Source organism: Acipenser ruthenus, chromosome 15 (genome assembly GCF_902713425.1).
Source record: "Acipenser ruthenus chromosome 15, fAciRut3.2 maternal haplotype, whole genome shotgun sequence".
Taxonomy (NCBI): Eukaryota; Metazoa; Chordata; class Actinopteri; order Acipenseriformes; family Acipenseridae; genus Acipenser; species Acipenser ruthenus.
Window position 1 is genome coordinate 7964124 of NC_081203.1, and position 16785 is coordinate 7980908.

General features: G+C 39.9%; 1 protein-coding gene across 1 annotated transcript in view; it reads right to left on the reverse strand.

Annotated features, from left to right (window-relative positions):
- Positions 1–808: 808 nt before the first annotated feature.
- Positions 809–16785, reverse strand: part of LOC117422502 (sarcosine dehydrogenase, mitochondrial-like) — a 36396-nt gene continuing 20419 nt past the window's right edge. Inside the window, 1 exon segment of the mRNA XM_058987301.1 lies at positions 809–968. Within this exon segment, the coding sequence (XP_058843284.1) occupies positions 809–968 (160 nt within the window).

Below are 16785 nucleotides of genomic sequence, written 5' to 3' on the forward strand. Positions count from 1 at the left end.
TCTCTGGTAGAATGATTTGTAAATGTGATGTAAAATTGATATGTGAAAAAAATCAGATGTGGTTGTAAAATGAAAGAAATGTGGTGGAAGGTTAAAACAAACGTGACCACAAAACAGTGATGGAGCTGTTAGATTTGAGGAATTTCCATAGTACTGCAGCTGCAAGCTGAACATTTTTATGAGATTTTAGCAGTTGTAGAAGAGTGGTGACGGATTTGAAAGTCATACAAGCCCGCCTAACAGACATGTTTAAGTACGAAATGAATAGGACTATAAAGTGCTTGGATAGTTTGGGCTTCAGAGCACAGAATACAGGTGTCTACCGAGTATGACACCAGTATCTCCAAGCGTTGGGTCTTTATCATCTGGAAAAGGCACATGACCACAATATAAGCGGCCATAGGACACTGGTCAAAATTAAGAATGCCTTTGGATTTTTTCCCTAAGAGTTCCAGAACATTGAAAATATGAATGAATATGAAACTCATGCAAGCTCACAGGGTGTATAATAAAGGTGTCTCTAAAAATGGGGTACCTGGAGATGAAAAGGAATTACCTGTGTGTCTTATTTGTTTCTTACCAGTTTTTTTTTTGGTTTGTTTTATAAAACTTTGAAGTGGTGCAGATGTAAGGCAACATGTGATGTTATTTTTGGAGCACTATTTTAGGAGTATCCACGTCACACAGTAGCCTAGCAACACGTTTCCCAGATACACACTCTAACATTCACACATCCACCCTCACACCACAAAATCACAACTATACATTATTTAGTGTGACAGTGGCATTTGTTAAAGAATTACGATAATTATTTTTGGAGGAAAAATCTACTAGAAAGTGGTATCCTCATATTCCTACTGGCCAGGGGCTCATCAAATGGAAACACCACAGAGTAGTTTTTGGCATAGGATTCATGGCTCCGCTCCCGAATCCAGTGGTTATTATCAGTCAGAGAGTGATGGAATCTCCTGCAATTAAAAAAAACAAAGAAACAGCTCAAACAGATCCAGAGGGGTGACGGCACTAACTTTAAACCACATCAAGGTGACGGGGGGTCAAATCTGGTCTTACTCTCAAAATGGAGGAGCTAGGTCCATGATGTAGACAGTTACATTACATTACATTCATGAACCAGGCTAATGAGTTGTAGCTAATACTGTGGAGTTTATTGAATTGGTCTAAGCAGCCATTCTAAATACCATGTTCCTATGTTTAAAATAGGGCCCTTTGTGTTCCAAGACTATCAACATCTGTAGGTGTCATTTAGGTATGTGCTTGGTGAACTTTTTCATGATAAAGTACTGTGGCAGGATGAGGCCCTGCCTATTAGTTTTAGTTTCGATCGGCAGGGACAGGGTTAATCCCCTGCCCTACCTACAAATTGTTTCAGGTGGTTGGGATTGAGCTAATTGCTGCAATCAGTCCCAGCCACCTGGTATATAAGGAGGCCTCAGCCTCACAGTCGGGGCAGAGGGAGAGTTCCAGAACCAGGAAAGAGGGCTGCTTTTGTCTGAAGAGCCAGGAAGGATTGAAGCCTAATTTGTGAGTTTTGTTTTATTTATGTTTGAAACCTTTTGTTTGGTCCTCGTGCCAGTTTATTCTGTTGAATAAAAGCTTTATTTTTGAACTTTTAAAACTGTCTCTGAGCCTCACCCTCTGTCATCCCGCCACAAGTACCTTCAGTTTTTATTATTATTCACAACAATCCATAAAACAGGCTTGTGTGGTCCCCATCATAAATCCACTAAACAACTGGAATTATAAAACCGCTTGGATACAAGAAATGCTGTGATAGGCTAAACAAGATCATATGAATGGTCTCTGAAGTGAGTCAACAGCTTAAAACAACTTCTTACCACCATACTGGCAGTTAAGTACTTGAGGCCATTTAGATATTCAGCAGTTGTATATGTGTTTTATTGTCAAACACTAACAGACATTAAATAGAATCATACAACATTAAAAAGCTAATTACATTCCTTCTATTTGTTTTCATTTAAATCTCAATCTACTTGGCCACAGAAATAGTGCTGTAAAGCCCCAGGCTAAAGTACAAAAATCTGAAATCGCTGTAGAGAGAGGTTGTGTTGGATATTAACAACAAAGGGACTGCGTATGATGGGGGGGGGGGGGGGGGGAACTAGGTTCATTTTCAAGAATGTGGTATAAAAGTTCAACACATGACAATAATTGCAGACGGCAGTGTGTATTATTATACAGTGAGCAGTTTTGTTCAGCTTGGCTGTCCGAGAGACATTCTGCATGACTGCCTCCGCGACCGCCTGGGGAAGTTAAACTAGTGTTGAGAAGAGACACAGGCAGCGCGTTTGGAGAAATAAAAAACAAAGGTGCAGCATGCGATTATTGTACGAGGGAAACAGTCATTTCAAATGTCAACTTTAAATCACCAAAGTGTATAAGAAATGTACAGTAAGTAGTATATTTTTTGTTCTTCCTCTACAGGAAAATATATTCAAACTGCAGTATAAAACACAACCTTGAATATCTAAATAAAAAATGGTAGTAGGTGCTAGGCGTGCCGGTTTGAGTGTGTCAAGAACTGCAACGCTGCTGGGTTTTTCACGCTCAACAGTTTCCTGTGTGTATCAAGGATGGTCTACCACCCAAAGGACATCCAGCCAACGGCAGGCCAGTGGTCGAAAATGGCTCATTGATGAAAGAGGCCAAAGGAGGCCGACATGAATTGTGCAGTGCAACAGACGGGCTACAGTTAGTCAACTGACAGTCCAGTACAACATTGGTGCCGAAAGACCCATAAAAGAATGCACAACTCGTCGTACCTTGACACGAATGGGGTATGGCAGCCGACGACCTAACAGAGTTCCACTTCTTTCAGTAAAACACAAGAAACTGCGGTTGCAGTGGGCTAAGAAACGAAAACACTGGACACTGGAGGATTGGAAAAACATTGGCTGGTCTGATGAATCCCGGTTCCTGCTGTTTCACGCTGATGGAAGGACTAGGGTATGGAGAAAACCACATGAGTACATGCATCCATCATGCCGCGTGTCAACATTGCAGACTGGTGGTGGTGGTGTGATGGTGTGGGGTGTGTTTTCATGGTACACATTGGGCCCCTTGATAAAAGTGGAGCAACGTTTGAATGCCACAGGATATCTGAACATCATTGCCAGTCTGGTGCATCCCTTCATGGCAGCAGTGTATCCATCTGCTAATGGATTTTTTTCAGCAGGAAAATGCCCCATGCCACAAGGCTAGGATTGTGCAGGAATGGTTCCACGAACATGACAGTGAATTCAGCTTACTGCAGTGGCCTGCCCAGTCACCAGATCTCAATCCAATTGAGCATCTGTGGGATAAGATGGAATGAGCTATTCAGAGTAGAGATCCACTACCAGCCAACTTGACACAACTGTGGGAAACATTGGAGTCAACATGGGCCAGCATCCCTGTGGAACGCTTTTGACACCTTGTAGAGTCCATATTTATTTCAGCAGTAACACGTTTTTCCAGCAAATTCATAGCTTCGAAAGGATACATTCAATACAACTTAAACTTTAAAATCTTACTGAATCTTTGTTTTCTTTTTATAAAAATAGAGACATTATATGAGCGCAATAACCCACTCCAGGGTGTGTGGTAAGACATATCTTACCACACTTCTATGTGGTTATGAAAGGGTAGTGTTGTGACAAGGCTGGTTATCGGCAGGAAGTAGCCCCAGAGACGGAAAGCTGCAGTTTAAATGTGAATGCACACTTTTATTCACAAAACAAAACGAAAGGATTTAAACAAACACAAATCAAAAACCAAATCCAACTTTCTCCCACTTTTTGGGCAGGGCATTCACCTTCACTGAACCCTCCTTTCAAACAAAGGATCTGGCTTCCTTTATATACCAAGTGGCTGGGGCTTGACTGATCATCAGTTACTCACAAGGCCCCAGCCACATTCCACACATGGATTCTGGCAGGGATGGAATTAACCCCATCCCTGCCAAACAACAATGCAAAAATAGGAATCTTTACTTAAACAAACCACTCACAACACACCCAGGCTTGCGTAAGATTGGTCTTGCTGCACACCCTGGAATGAGCTGTTGCTTACTTATATAGGGTCATACCCAACTAGTGTGCTGTGCTGAGTACAATCATTTGTCCTACACCAGCGGTTCTCAATCCTGGTCCTGGGGGACCACTGCCCTGCTGGTTTTTGTTCCAACAAAGCGCTCAATTACATAATTAAACCCTTAATTGAACTAATAATTAGCTTAATTTGACTTTTTTTAAATAGTGTATCTTATAAAAAGTTGGAGAATTCAAGTTCCTTATACAATTGAATACCTAAATTGAAATCTCCACCTGTTTTAAATAATTAAAAAGCTCAGATTAGGCAAATTATTAGTTCAATTAAGGGTTCAATTATGTAACAAAAGCCAGCAGTGCAGTAGTCCCCCAGGACCAGGATTGAGAACCACTGTCCTACACTCTTCAAGAACCACTAACAGCCATTTGCATCATTTGTGTTTTTCCTATTGTATTCCTACACAAAAACCCAGAAGACAGACGGTCCATTAGTGGCAACTCTCCCGATACCTCTCTTCCAACACATACCATACAGTGTGTTTAAATACATTTCAGTAGTATTAGGTAAAACTTTCTGAAAAATGTATTCTGATTTAACAACACATGTAAACACAGCTGTGATATTTTGGAATATTGATATTGGAATATTTATCTGATGAACTGCAACCATGGCGGGGAATACGGTTCCCCTTAAGAACAAATTTAGTATGAGCCTAATTGTTGGAACATGATTAAAAAAAAAAAAATAAAGAAAAAATAAAGACACATACAATAAAATCTGTTTTTTCTGTTTGTTTCTCTAGTTCAGAAGTCCCTAAACTGGGGGCCACACACAGGTTTCAGAGGTGTCCCTGCAAAACCACCCTTATTGACACTGAACGCTGTTTTTAGCTTTTTGGGGTTATTTAGAATGTAACACTTACTACCTTGACATTAGTTATCACACATTTAAAATCTTCATTCCCAATGTTAACAGTATGCGCCATTATACAGCAAAATGGGGTGTTAGCAGAACAGATTATACATTTCTGTGTATTCATTGGGGGGGGGCTCCTCCGTCAAGATGTCATGGGGGGGGGCACTGGGGGACCCCTGCTCTGTTGCAGGAATGCTTGTACTATATGTATAAATGTATGTATTTTCCACAGTAGTTCTAAAAACTAGAAATTTGGGACTTATAAAATTGAAATTTTTTTTCTGTGAAGTAGGGAGATGGTCAAAGTTTTGTCTTTTCTAGAAGGAGCTAAGTATTACTTCTCTATTTTGAAACTGGCAACTAGTAGCAGTAAGCTGATCCAATGAACCTCTCCCAGCCTCTCTCAAGACTTCAAAGGAATGTTGTGCTGTTAATCTGGCTGTGACTCATGAGCTAATACAGCTTCACATCTACAGCTCCCTGGAACACACTCCCCCACACTACAAGAATTATACAGCGTAACACCTCTTAAGAATGTCTTCATTACTGAGCAGGTGAAGAACCCAGCACACACTGATAAGCTCTGTTTCAAATGATTAAATTAACCCTAAATGACAAACATGTATACAATATACAGGTACAGTACTCTCCGGCTAAGAGAACACCCCTCGGGAAGCAAGCAAAGTGTTCTTATAGCAGAAGTGTTCTCTAAGACTGGATTAGCCACCAGACACAATATGAATCAATCAATAAATAAATACAACTGTATTACTTGTCATGACGCACGTGCATCAGCATATGAAATTAACTGAATAAGTAAAAGCAAAACAATAGGCAAGTATATGTTAACTATAATAATAAAGTAACCGAGAAACTAATGTTAATAAAGCAAAACAACATGGTCACAAAGCTATAATCGCGATGTACTCTGAAATTAGCTGGCGGGTGTGTCACATTGGCCGAGGCAAAAATAATGGCTGTTACTGAGGGTTAACTTAACGGTAATAAACTAACTGTCAAACTAAATTAACACAGCACCCCTGCACACATTACAAAATGCAGCAGCAATATACAAGACATGCATATTATTTAACAGAATGGTGAAGCAACTCACCACAACAGGAAACACCAAATTGTTCGGCGACTTGTGTCTGTTTCAGGTTTTTTTTCAAGACCTCGAAGAATTTTCAACTTTGTGTAGCAAGAGAAACAGTGGCGCATTTTGCTGTTTGTTTACATGCCATTTTGTAGCGATGAGGTGCACTCGTGGAAATCAGAATACAAAACAATTCAATGATATGACGGCGGTTCTGGAAAGATTTAATAAACCAATCAGTGGCCTCAAGGCACTCTCGTGATGACAGTGTTGTACAAAACAGTCTGTATCCATTGTGAACGAATCGCTATCGGTGCCAAGAAGGTGTTCTTTTAAGAGAAGTTCCTGTTCCTTTAGCCGGAGCATTTACAATGGGAAAAATCTGCAGCATCTGTATTATAATGGAATGTGATACCAATAGTTTATTCTAAGAGTTGTAATAAAATAAGTAGGTAAATCACAGTAAAGTATTATGATTGGACCCCTTCCGGTATCTTTTCAGTGGGCATCACAGATGTTGTTATTACCAATAACATAGGTTGTAATCAAGTTCCCAAAAGAAGCAACAAGAAGGTAATAACAATGACATAAAGGATCAACAAACAAATCACTACAAAATTGAACTAACATAAAATATTCAACAAAAGTAACTATTTCACATATGAGTGTGCATGGAGATACTTGCTTCAAATATTTGGAAGTTAAAATATTCATGTGTAGGTGTCTATGAATACATAATCTTAACGTGTCTCACATGTAAATCTGCACACACACACACACATACAAGAATAGCATAAGAACACTGGCTGAAACCAGGATTCTGTTTTAATATTCAGGGAAAGTTAAGGCTCAGTGCATAAGCCACATATTCTCCCACGTCAAAGACAAGACTTTGCTGAAAGTAAAGCGATACAGTACATCTCTGTTCATTGAAGTGAGGAATGATGCAGTGCCTGGGAAGAAATGACCTGAAAGAAGCTTTTTTTGACAACTTCATTACAGGAAATATGAATTTCCGTGGGTTTAAATTAATGGGCTTGTCAGTTCCAATTGTGTTAATTATCTACCGCCTGTCAGGGGGTATTTTTTTTACATAAGAAAGGATTGAGAGAGAGAGTGGAACTAGGTAGCTCATACTGGCAGTACATTTATGTAAGAACTACATCTTCCTGAAATATAAAAGTATTAAAATATAAAAAATGCTTTAATAAGTACATGACAAATGGTACTAAAGCTTCAGAATTCTATGAAGAATTCTGGTTTGACACCAAAACACACACACACACACACACACACTCACACACACACTCACTCACAGTAGCAGGTGCTTGCTTCCAAGAATAAACCATGGAATCCAAATTACTCTTTTTGAAAGGTTTTAACAGTTATACAACCTGGTTATGATAAAGACATTTTCTTAGCAGAGTTCCCATAATTAGGAGCACTATATATTGGTTTTCAGTTGGTACATTAAATCATTTATCTGCACATTTCTCATGAAGACACAAGGAGATACCCACACACCTTGGGTACATTGTAAGGCACAAGGCCAAATACAATTCATGTACAGTAGCTTTCACAGTGGCAAACGTAAGGCATATCTTTCAACAGTGAAATGTTACGTATAGAAACAGCATGAAGGTATGCAAAGCAAGCCGTATTCATTGAACATTGAGCATTGCTTTATCATGTTTACACAGTTTTTTCAGAGATTTCAACACACACTGGGCTTTAAAACAATTTATTAAACTTACAGTGGCTTAGTGTATAAATAGAAGTCATAAGGTGTTTCTTGCACTTGTGAGCAAATACAGACACATGCTAGCTTGATTATATGCAAATGACATTGTTACTATGTACTGTATTATAGAATATAACTGGCTATCAATTACCTAGACCACAGGATTTCTCATATGCGTGGTCAACAGCCAGTTTATCAATAAGCACTCGCTGTTCACAGCGCATTCTCACGATTTTATCTGGATGGGGCATTTTAACCCCATCCAGGCTGTCAAACAATAATAACAATATAAGAGTGTGTTTTTAAATAAACACAACACGGTACATTTAATTAATAAGAATACAACAAATACAAAATAACACAAAACATGAAATATGCACATGCCCACTGAGTTCAGAAATGCTAACCAATTTTTTTTATTATTTTTTTTATTTCCCCTTCAAGCTGTGACCTGGCAAAGGTCAACCTAAAGTGAAAAATCACCTTGGGATTAACTTAAACACTACCATCATGTGTAGCATGTCATTCGACTTGAAATTAATAGGGCTTTCAATAAACAAAAGTTGCCAGACGAGGGAACGAGGGACGAGGGAACATTAGGCAGCACTCTTCCAAATGTTGTGAAACACTTTTGGTTTCAAGTCCCCCCTACTGATCATTAACCCCCTGTGAAATTTTAATTTTTGGTATTTCTACCAAGTTTAGGCAGAAATAAGACAAGTGAAAGGGGGGGGGGGGGGGTCCAAAAAATCACCCAAAGATATTTTTGGATGAGATCTACAAGAATCATGCAAAACATTTTGGAATCTGTGGATTTTTGAACTTGCATTCGACTACTGCTTATGGCCACTTTGGTGAGGCTAAAGTACCACATAGTGCTAACCGAACTGGCGTTATTCTTCAGTATTGGATTGTCTGGGGTTGGATCTAAAATAAAAAGTGACAGGGTGTGCTTCCAGTGGCATTAGCATGGAGCTGAGGGTTTAAGAACTTATGTGTGTGTGTAATTATACAGTACTGTGCAAAAGTTTTAGGCAGGTGTGAAAAAATGCTGTAAAGTAAGACTACTTTCAAAAAAATAGACATGTTAATAGATTATATTTATCAATTAACTAAATGCAAAGTGAGTGAACAGAAGAAAAATCTAAATCTAATCCATATTTGGTGTGATCACCCTTTGCCTTCAAAACAGCATCAATTCTTCTAGGTACACTTGCACAAAGTCAGGGATTTTGTAGGCATATAGTCAGGTGTATGATTAAACAATTATACCAAACAGGTGCTAATGATCATCAATTCAATATGTAGGTTGAAACACAATCATTAACTGAAACAGAAACAGCTGTGTAGGAGGAATAACACTGGGTGAGGAACAGCCAAACTCAGCTAACAAGGTGAGGTTGCTGAAGACAGTTTACTGTCAAAAGTCATACACCATGGCAAGACTGAGCACAGCAACAAGACACAAGGTAGTTATACTGCATCAGCAAGGTCTCTCCCAGGCAGAAATTTCAAGGCAGACAGGGGTTTCCAGATGTGCTGTCCAAGCTCTTTTGAAGAAGCACAAAGAAACGGGCAACGTTGAGGACCGTAGACGCAGTGGTCTGCCAAGGAAACGTACTGCAGCAGATGAAAGACACATCATGCTTACTTCCCTTCGCAATCGGAAGATGTCCAGCAGTGCCATCAGCTCAGAATTGGCAGAAAACAGTGGGACCCTGGTACACCCATCTACTGTCCGGAGAAGTCTGGTCAGAAGTGGCCTTCATAAAAGACTTGCGGCCAAAAAGCCATACCTCCGACGTGGAAACAAGGCCAAGCGACTCAACTATGCACGAAAACACAGGAACTGGGGTGCAGAAAAATGGCAGCAGGTACTCTGGACTGATGAGTCAAAATTTGAAATATTTGGCTGTAGCAGAAGGCAGTTTGTTCGCCGAAGGGCTGGAGAGCGTCACACGAATGAGTGTCTGCAGGCAACAGTGAAGCATGGTGGAGGTTCCTTGCAAGTTTGGGGCTGCATTTCTGCAAATGGAGTTGGGGATTTGGTCAGAATTAATGGTCTCCTCAATGCTGAGAAGTACAGGCAGATACTTATCCATCATGCAATACCATCAGGGAGGCATCTGATTGGCCCCAAATTTATTCTGCAGCATGACAACGACCCCAAACATACAGCGAAAGTCATTAAGAACTATCTTCAGCGTAAAGAAGAACAAGGAGTCCTGGAAGTGATGGTATGGCCCCCACAGAGCCCTGATCTCAACATCATCGAGTCTGTCTGGGATTACATGAAGAGAGAGAAGCAACTGAGGCTGCCTAAATCCACAGAAGAACTGTGGTTAGTTCTCCAAGATGTTTGGGCCAACCTACCTGCCGAGTTCCTTCAAAAACTGTGTGCAAGTGTACCTAGAAGAATTGATGCTGTTTTGAAGGCAAAGGGTGGTCACACCTAATATTGATTTGATGTAGATTTTTCTTCTGTTCACTCACTTTGCATTTTGTTAATTGATAAATATAAACTATTAACATGTCTATTTTTGAAAGCATTCTTACTTTACAGCATTTTTTCACACCTGCCTAAAACTTTTGCACAGTACTGTGTATATATATATATATATATATATATATATATATATATATATATATATATATATATACTGTATATATATTTTCCCATTTCCCAAAACTTAAAGTGGTACATTAAATCATTTAAATTTTCCTAACATTTAATTTGTTGCCTGTTAAATATCCAGCTATGTGTGTTATATATGATTATGTAATGTCATTTCTACTTAGATGATTATTTGCCATGCTAATGCTGCACAGAGGCCCACAGGCAAAGCACTGGACACTGAAGCTTGTGCCTACAATGAGACGTGGCCGCTCCTCACTCCCTCACAATCAGCCTGGAGGATTATTGAATACTGTAGTTAGTCAGCACATCAAATAATGATTGTAACAGAAAGAACTGAGAATCATGCACATCACAAATAACAGGATATTAAAACAAGTAAGAATACTAGGCAAACATAGTGTCCTTTTATATGGAACAATCCCAGCCAGTTTCCATGGGCGTTTGTTAGCTCTTGTACTGCTCTTTCAAGCGGACAGAAATTGTTTGTATACTTGAAAGATAACATTCAACATCCTCTGTTAGTCATTAGGGACCTACAGCTGACCAGTCAGCTTAAAAGAAAGATGTTTCACATTTAATGGAACTACCAAAGTGTGTATTATCATAAATCAATTGTATCTATTGTCACATCCTTATAAGAGCACCCTCTTTAAACAATATCATATTTTAATGTCTATCACCTCTCATAATGCACCTCTGATTTTAAATCCTTAACAAGACAGCTGAAAAAGTTAGGATACAGGTTCTAGAGAGAGTTGTTGCAATTCAATTATAAAAATTTCTAACTCTTAATGGTATATTCGAGAAGTTTCAGTCTGGTTTTCGTGCTGCACATAGCATTGAGATGGCCCTTGTCAGAGTTCTGAATGATGTGCTGATAAGCTCTGACTCAGGCTTTCCATCAGTATTCATTCTTCTTGATCTAATAGATGGCTTTGATACTGTAGACCATTCTATCCTACTGAATCGTCTTGAAAGCACAGTAGGACTGTCTGGCCTTGTCCTACCCTGGTTCATATCTTATCTTTGATAGGTTTCAGTTTGTTGGGGAGGTAAAATTGGTATTATCAGAAGTTGTCTGTGGTGTTCCACAAAGCTCCATTCTAGGTCTCTTGCTGTTTTCATTATATATGCTCCCATTAGGTGACATTATGCGCAGACACGGAGTGAACTTCCATTGCTATGCTGATGATACCCAGCTATATTTGTCCCTAAAGACAGGGATTTCTTTGCCTGGGTGTTATTAGCTATTATTATTATTATTATTATTATTTATTTCTTAGCAGACGCCCTTATCCAGGGCGACTTACAATCGCAAGCAAATACAAATACATTCAAGTGTTACAATATAAGTCATACAATAAGAACAAGAAATACAATAATTCTCAAGTGTGACAAACCACAATTCAATAATACAGCAGATAATAGTGAAAGTTACATCAGGATATGATTAAGTAGTGATAGTTACATCAGGATATGATTAAGTACAAAATACTACAGATTAAACACTTGGGAGATTACAATATTCTGAGGTACAGGATTAAATGCAGTAAAATAGGGAGCAGATAAGAGCAAAATAAAGCATATTTAAATGAAGGGTGATAGTGTCCCAGGATACAACAGAGGAGTTCTACAGGTGCTGTTTGAAGAGGTGAGTCTTAAGGAGGCGCCGGAATGTGGTCAGGGACTGGGCAGTCCTGACATCTGTAGGAAGGTCGTTCCACCACTGCGGAGCAAGGGTGGAGAAGGAGCGGGCTCGGGAGGCAGGGGAGCGTAGCGGAGGTAGAGCCAGTCTTCTAGTGCAGGCGGAGCGGAGAGGTCGAGTGGGGGTGTAGGGAGAGATGAGGGTCTGGAGGTAGCTGGGTGCAGTCTGATCAAGGCATCTGTAGGCTAGTACAAGAGTCTTGAACTGGATGCGAGCGGTGATCGGGAGCCAGTGGAGCGAGCGGAGTAGTGGAGTAGCGTGGGCGAAGCGAGGTAGAGAGAACACCAGGCGAGCAGCAGAGTTCTGGATGAGCTGGAGCGGACGGGTGGCGGACGCAGGGAGGCCAGCCAGGAGGGAGTTGCAGTAGTCTAGGCGGGAGAGTACCAGGGCCTGGACCAGGAGCTGGGTAGCATAGTTGGTGAGGAAGGGTGAGGAAGCTACTTGCCTTACAGACATCAAGCATTGGATGTCACAGAATTGTCTAATGTTGAATTCAGATAAAACAGAGGTTATGCTAGTGGGATCACAGAACCAACTAAAAGGAAATGTGGGATTACATGAGCTTGACCCCTGCAGCCTCTCATCAAAACTTAAACTAGAAATTAAGAGTCTGATCCTGATCTATCATTTGAGACTCATATTAGGGAAGTATAGCCAAACTTAGACTAATTATTTCCGTATCTGATGCATGCCTTTGTTTCATCTAGAATTGATTATTGTAATGCACTTTATTCTGGTGTCCCAAAACGTGTGCTTGTTCAGAATACCGGCACTAGAATTCTGACTAAAACCAGGAAAAGTGAACATATTACCCCTCTTTACATTGGCTACCTCTGCAGTATAGAACTGACTTTAAGATTTTGCTGTTAACCACTTCAACTCCAGAATGAAACCAATAAAAATTAAACCACTTCCCAGGTACCAGATTTTGAAAATAATAATAATGGTTTTCAAACCTGTAATTGCTATAAAATGTTAACATATGATGAATAAAACACAAATAAATGACCTAAACTGTATTTTTCATTAACCCTTTATGCTCCTGAGTACTACATACCCATATTCAATACAGAAATAAAAACTTTTTTTTTTTTTAACAATAAAAACAAAAACATTGCTAATAACAATAATAAATCGGTAAACAGTAATTATCAAATAAAACTCAAACATAAAAATGTGTGCCATTTCGTCACAGCACTGCCATTTCAAACCAAAATGTCTCCTATGTCTGGTTTGATTGACTAGCACCAGGAAAATAACACAGGTCATAAAACTGCACTACTTTTTGACTGTATCGAACCCCTAGACAACTGCAATTAGATGGAGTTTGATAGTGTGGTTTGCTATTGACAGATCCACGGTTTCTAGTTGAATTGTAAAATGAATTGACTAGAAGAGAAAAGCATGACATCATAAAAAGGTTTTAAGCAGCATGACTGGATGGTGCAGCAGGGCTGAGATAATAAAGGCTGGTGCTCAAGCCCGGAACTGCGATGGCATGTAGAGATTGCATTCTCAGCAGCTGCTTGTGGATCATGTTGATATTGATTAACATGACAACTTGCCACAGAGCATACAGGCGCCTACGAGACCAGAGTGAGCTAATGCCATCTGGGGACATGCAATGTCACAACAGAATGCACATGTTAATATTTAACATGCTGCTTTAAAAATAGTTTTCAGAAATGTAGTAAATTATGAGCCTGCTTATTAAGGTTTCTGCATTCTTTTGTGCTCGCTTACAATTTATCAACAGCCTTTTCATTTTGTTGCAGCTGCAATTAGCCTGCAGTAGCAAGTTAACATCTGTAAAAGTATTTGAATGTACAGTATAATAGCATGCAAAACAGTAGTTATGTTACCATTAAATCCACTCTGACTTGGTTTAATTAACCGCTTGAAGGTGTCTAAATTGTTTACTTTTATTAAATGAAGGAAATTACCAACAAAGTACATTTAGTGCCAGTGTAGTTACAGACCCAGTCAGGAATTAGCACAGTGGCATCACCTACCCATGTCATCTCTGCTGCTGGGCACTCTGTCTATCAGATCCTAGCTGTTTCCAGTAAAACAATACTTATTAGATATCTGGTTTCCAGTACAGCCAAAGGTAATGAAAGACCAAGTGCATTTTGCTCGATATAAACACAGCAGTTCTCAACACCTGACAAATCTATACCAGTAACAGGGGGTGTCATCCTAGGGATAACTCATCGCAGACACCTAACTCTGCAGTTGTCACCTGAAACTTCATACTCAGCCTCATCTAAACACCATCCTTCTCTTCACACCATTGCTCTAAAATAAATACTCGATCTGAAGACGCATATTAAGAAACAACAACATAACTCTTGACCTTCAACCATTTCTTGAAACAGTTGGCATCTATAACCAAACTTCAATTGCACATTTTTGCTTTAAATTATACTTGAAAAGGTGGTCTATGTTATTTTTTGGGGTAAAACAAGTTTTTAAATATGGTAATAAGATAAGAATAAGATATTTTAATAGGAACACTGAATACTTCAGCTGGGTTTTGAAAACTGATTTCTGCTGTTTTGGTTTCACAGCATACACCAAAGGTACTTCAGTATTAAAATAGGATTTCTGACACACACAGATGTGAAATAGACAGTTCTACAGGGTAAAAAGAAACGTTGCTGTTCAGCGTTTAATTTGTATGGTTTCATTCCATTCTTGTTTTAGCTTTGTCTTTGTGCTACCAGTTAGTGGCAGAGTGGGCATTACCTAACAGGAGTATTTTTGCCATTTATTATTAAACAATTCCACTGAGGTCCTGTGTTGAAGTCACCAATGGAATGGAATGCACCATATTACTAATGACATTCCCCATACTCTGCTGGAGGGTATAAAAAGAAAAACAGCATCAACACAAATCGCTCACCGCAATACTTATATACAACAGAAACGAACCTGGTTGCAGCACCCCCCTAGTCCCAAATGATGGGCTGGTGCCATGCCAGCTGAGAGTCCCAAAGCGGGCTGGCACAATGTTAACTGGGGTAAAGGTCACAGAGATCCCCCAGCGCTGCCTGGACCGCTACAGTACATTCTGAATTTACATATAAAAGTGATATTATAGGCTGCATATTTACAAAAACTTGATGCATAATTGATGTTTGTAAAGCACTATGAAAACACTAAATATAAATGTAAAGATAGTGTTGGGTAACTCATTTCTGCCCTGCAATATATCCATGTTCACTTACAGACAAAACCTCTCTGGGGGAAAAAAACTGTTGCTTAGCAACCCAAAACCTCAGTCAGGCCTTTCAATTTAAACAGCATCATTTCTCTGATAATGCTGTTAAGCTTCAGCAATCTGGTTTCAAAAGGATTTTTGAAAAACAAACAGAACAGGCATCTACTTTTGGGGTCTCCTTGGCTAACAGAAGTAGATATTTACAAGGAGGGCATAGAAGGACCACAGAATTGTGGGGAAGATGCAAGTATAGGCACAGTGCAAATAATTGCGAATGCAAAATTAAGATTGCATTGCGCCAAGGCAATTATTTTGCACTGCGCCATAAGTAAGCTTAAGAGCAACGCAGATGACTCAACATGCACAAATAATGAGCCTCAACTATGATAATGAGGGTCTCAATGAGCACATCGGTCTATTCAGCGGCCGCACTTGCAGCCCAGAGGTGATGGAGTTAGGAGTACAGACAGCAGTAGGCGCTGTATGACATTTGTAGAGCCCAAAAATACAAACCAAAAAAAAAAAAAGTCAGACAAAGGGCAGAAAAGTCCTCTTCGTGCATGGAAAACAAAAGTAAAGTTTTCTGAGAAGGAGCCGGGAGTCCTTACAGCTGAGGTCACTCAGCATGAAACAGAGTTGTTTGGAAAAGCCTCAGCCAACATCAGTTATGCTAGTATCCTTAGGACATGATATGTATTGGCCTACACTTTTCAGCATGAAATCCAGAAATTTGCCTAGCACGCTGGAAAAGGTGTATTGGGCTAATTCAGCTACTACGTCTAGGATGGCCTGCGGAGTGAGACAATAACGCTTTAGCACCACATCCTCCGGCATCCCAAACAAAGTGACCCTGGGATTGAATAGGCAGGGTCTTCATCGTCTTGCATTTCTCCTCAACAAGATCCAAGTGTCGCCGCATCAGGAAGTGTACCACAGCAGCCGTCCTGAAGCCAATGCCGGGTCTCTGCAGGTGTGTGCTTTTATACAGCTCTTAGTTACTCGCTTCTACAATGGTTTGCACCTTGTATAAGAGGTTGTGACAGAGATCAAATGATTCTTGGTATTATATCTCCCTCTCGACCTGTGAGGGCATGGTGCAAGAAGAACAGAGTACCCTTAATTAAACTTAGGTTGGATCTTAAAGGATCCCAGTGATTTAGCATCAACAACATGACTAGGTAACTGTGACAGAGAGCGAATGAATCCTAGTCAACAATCTCCCTTCCAGATCTGTGAGGGCGCTGTTTAACAAGAAAAGAGTGCACTGTAATGGATGGTTTGGCAGTTCATTCCAGGGTCAGTCGGAAGCCGGCCATCCAGGAAGGGGGCGGGGCCATGATACCAGAAGTCATAGCCTTAATGCAGTAGGCAATGTGTCAGTCATGGACTGGAGGATACG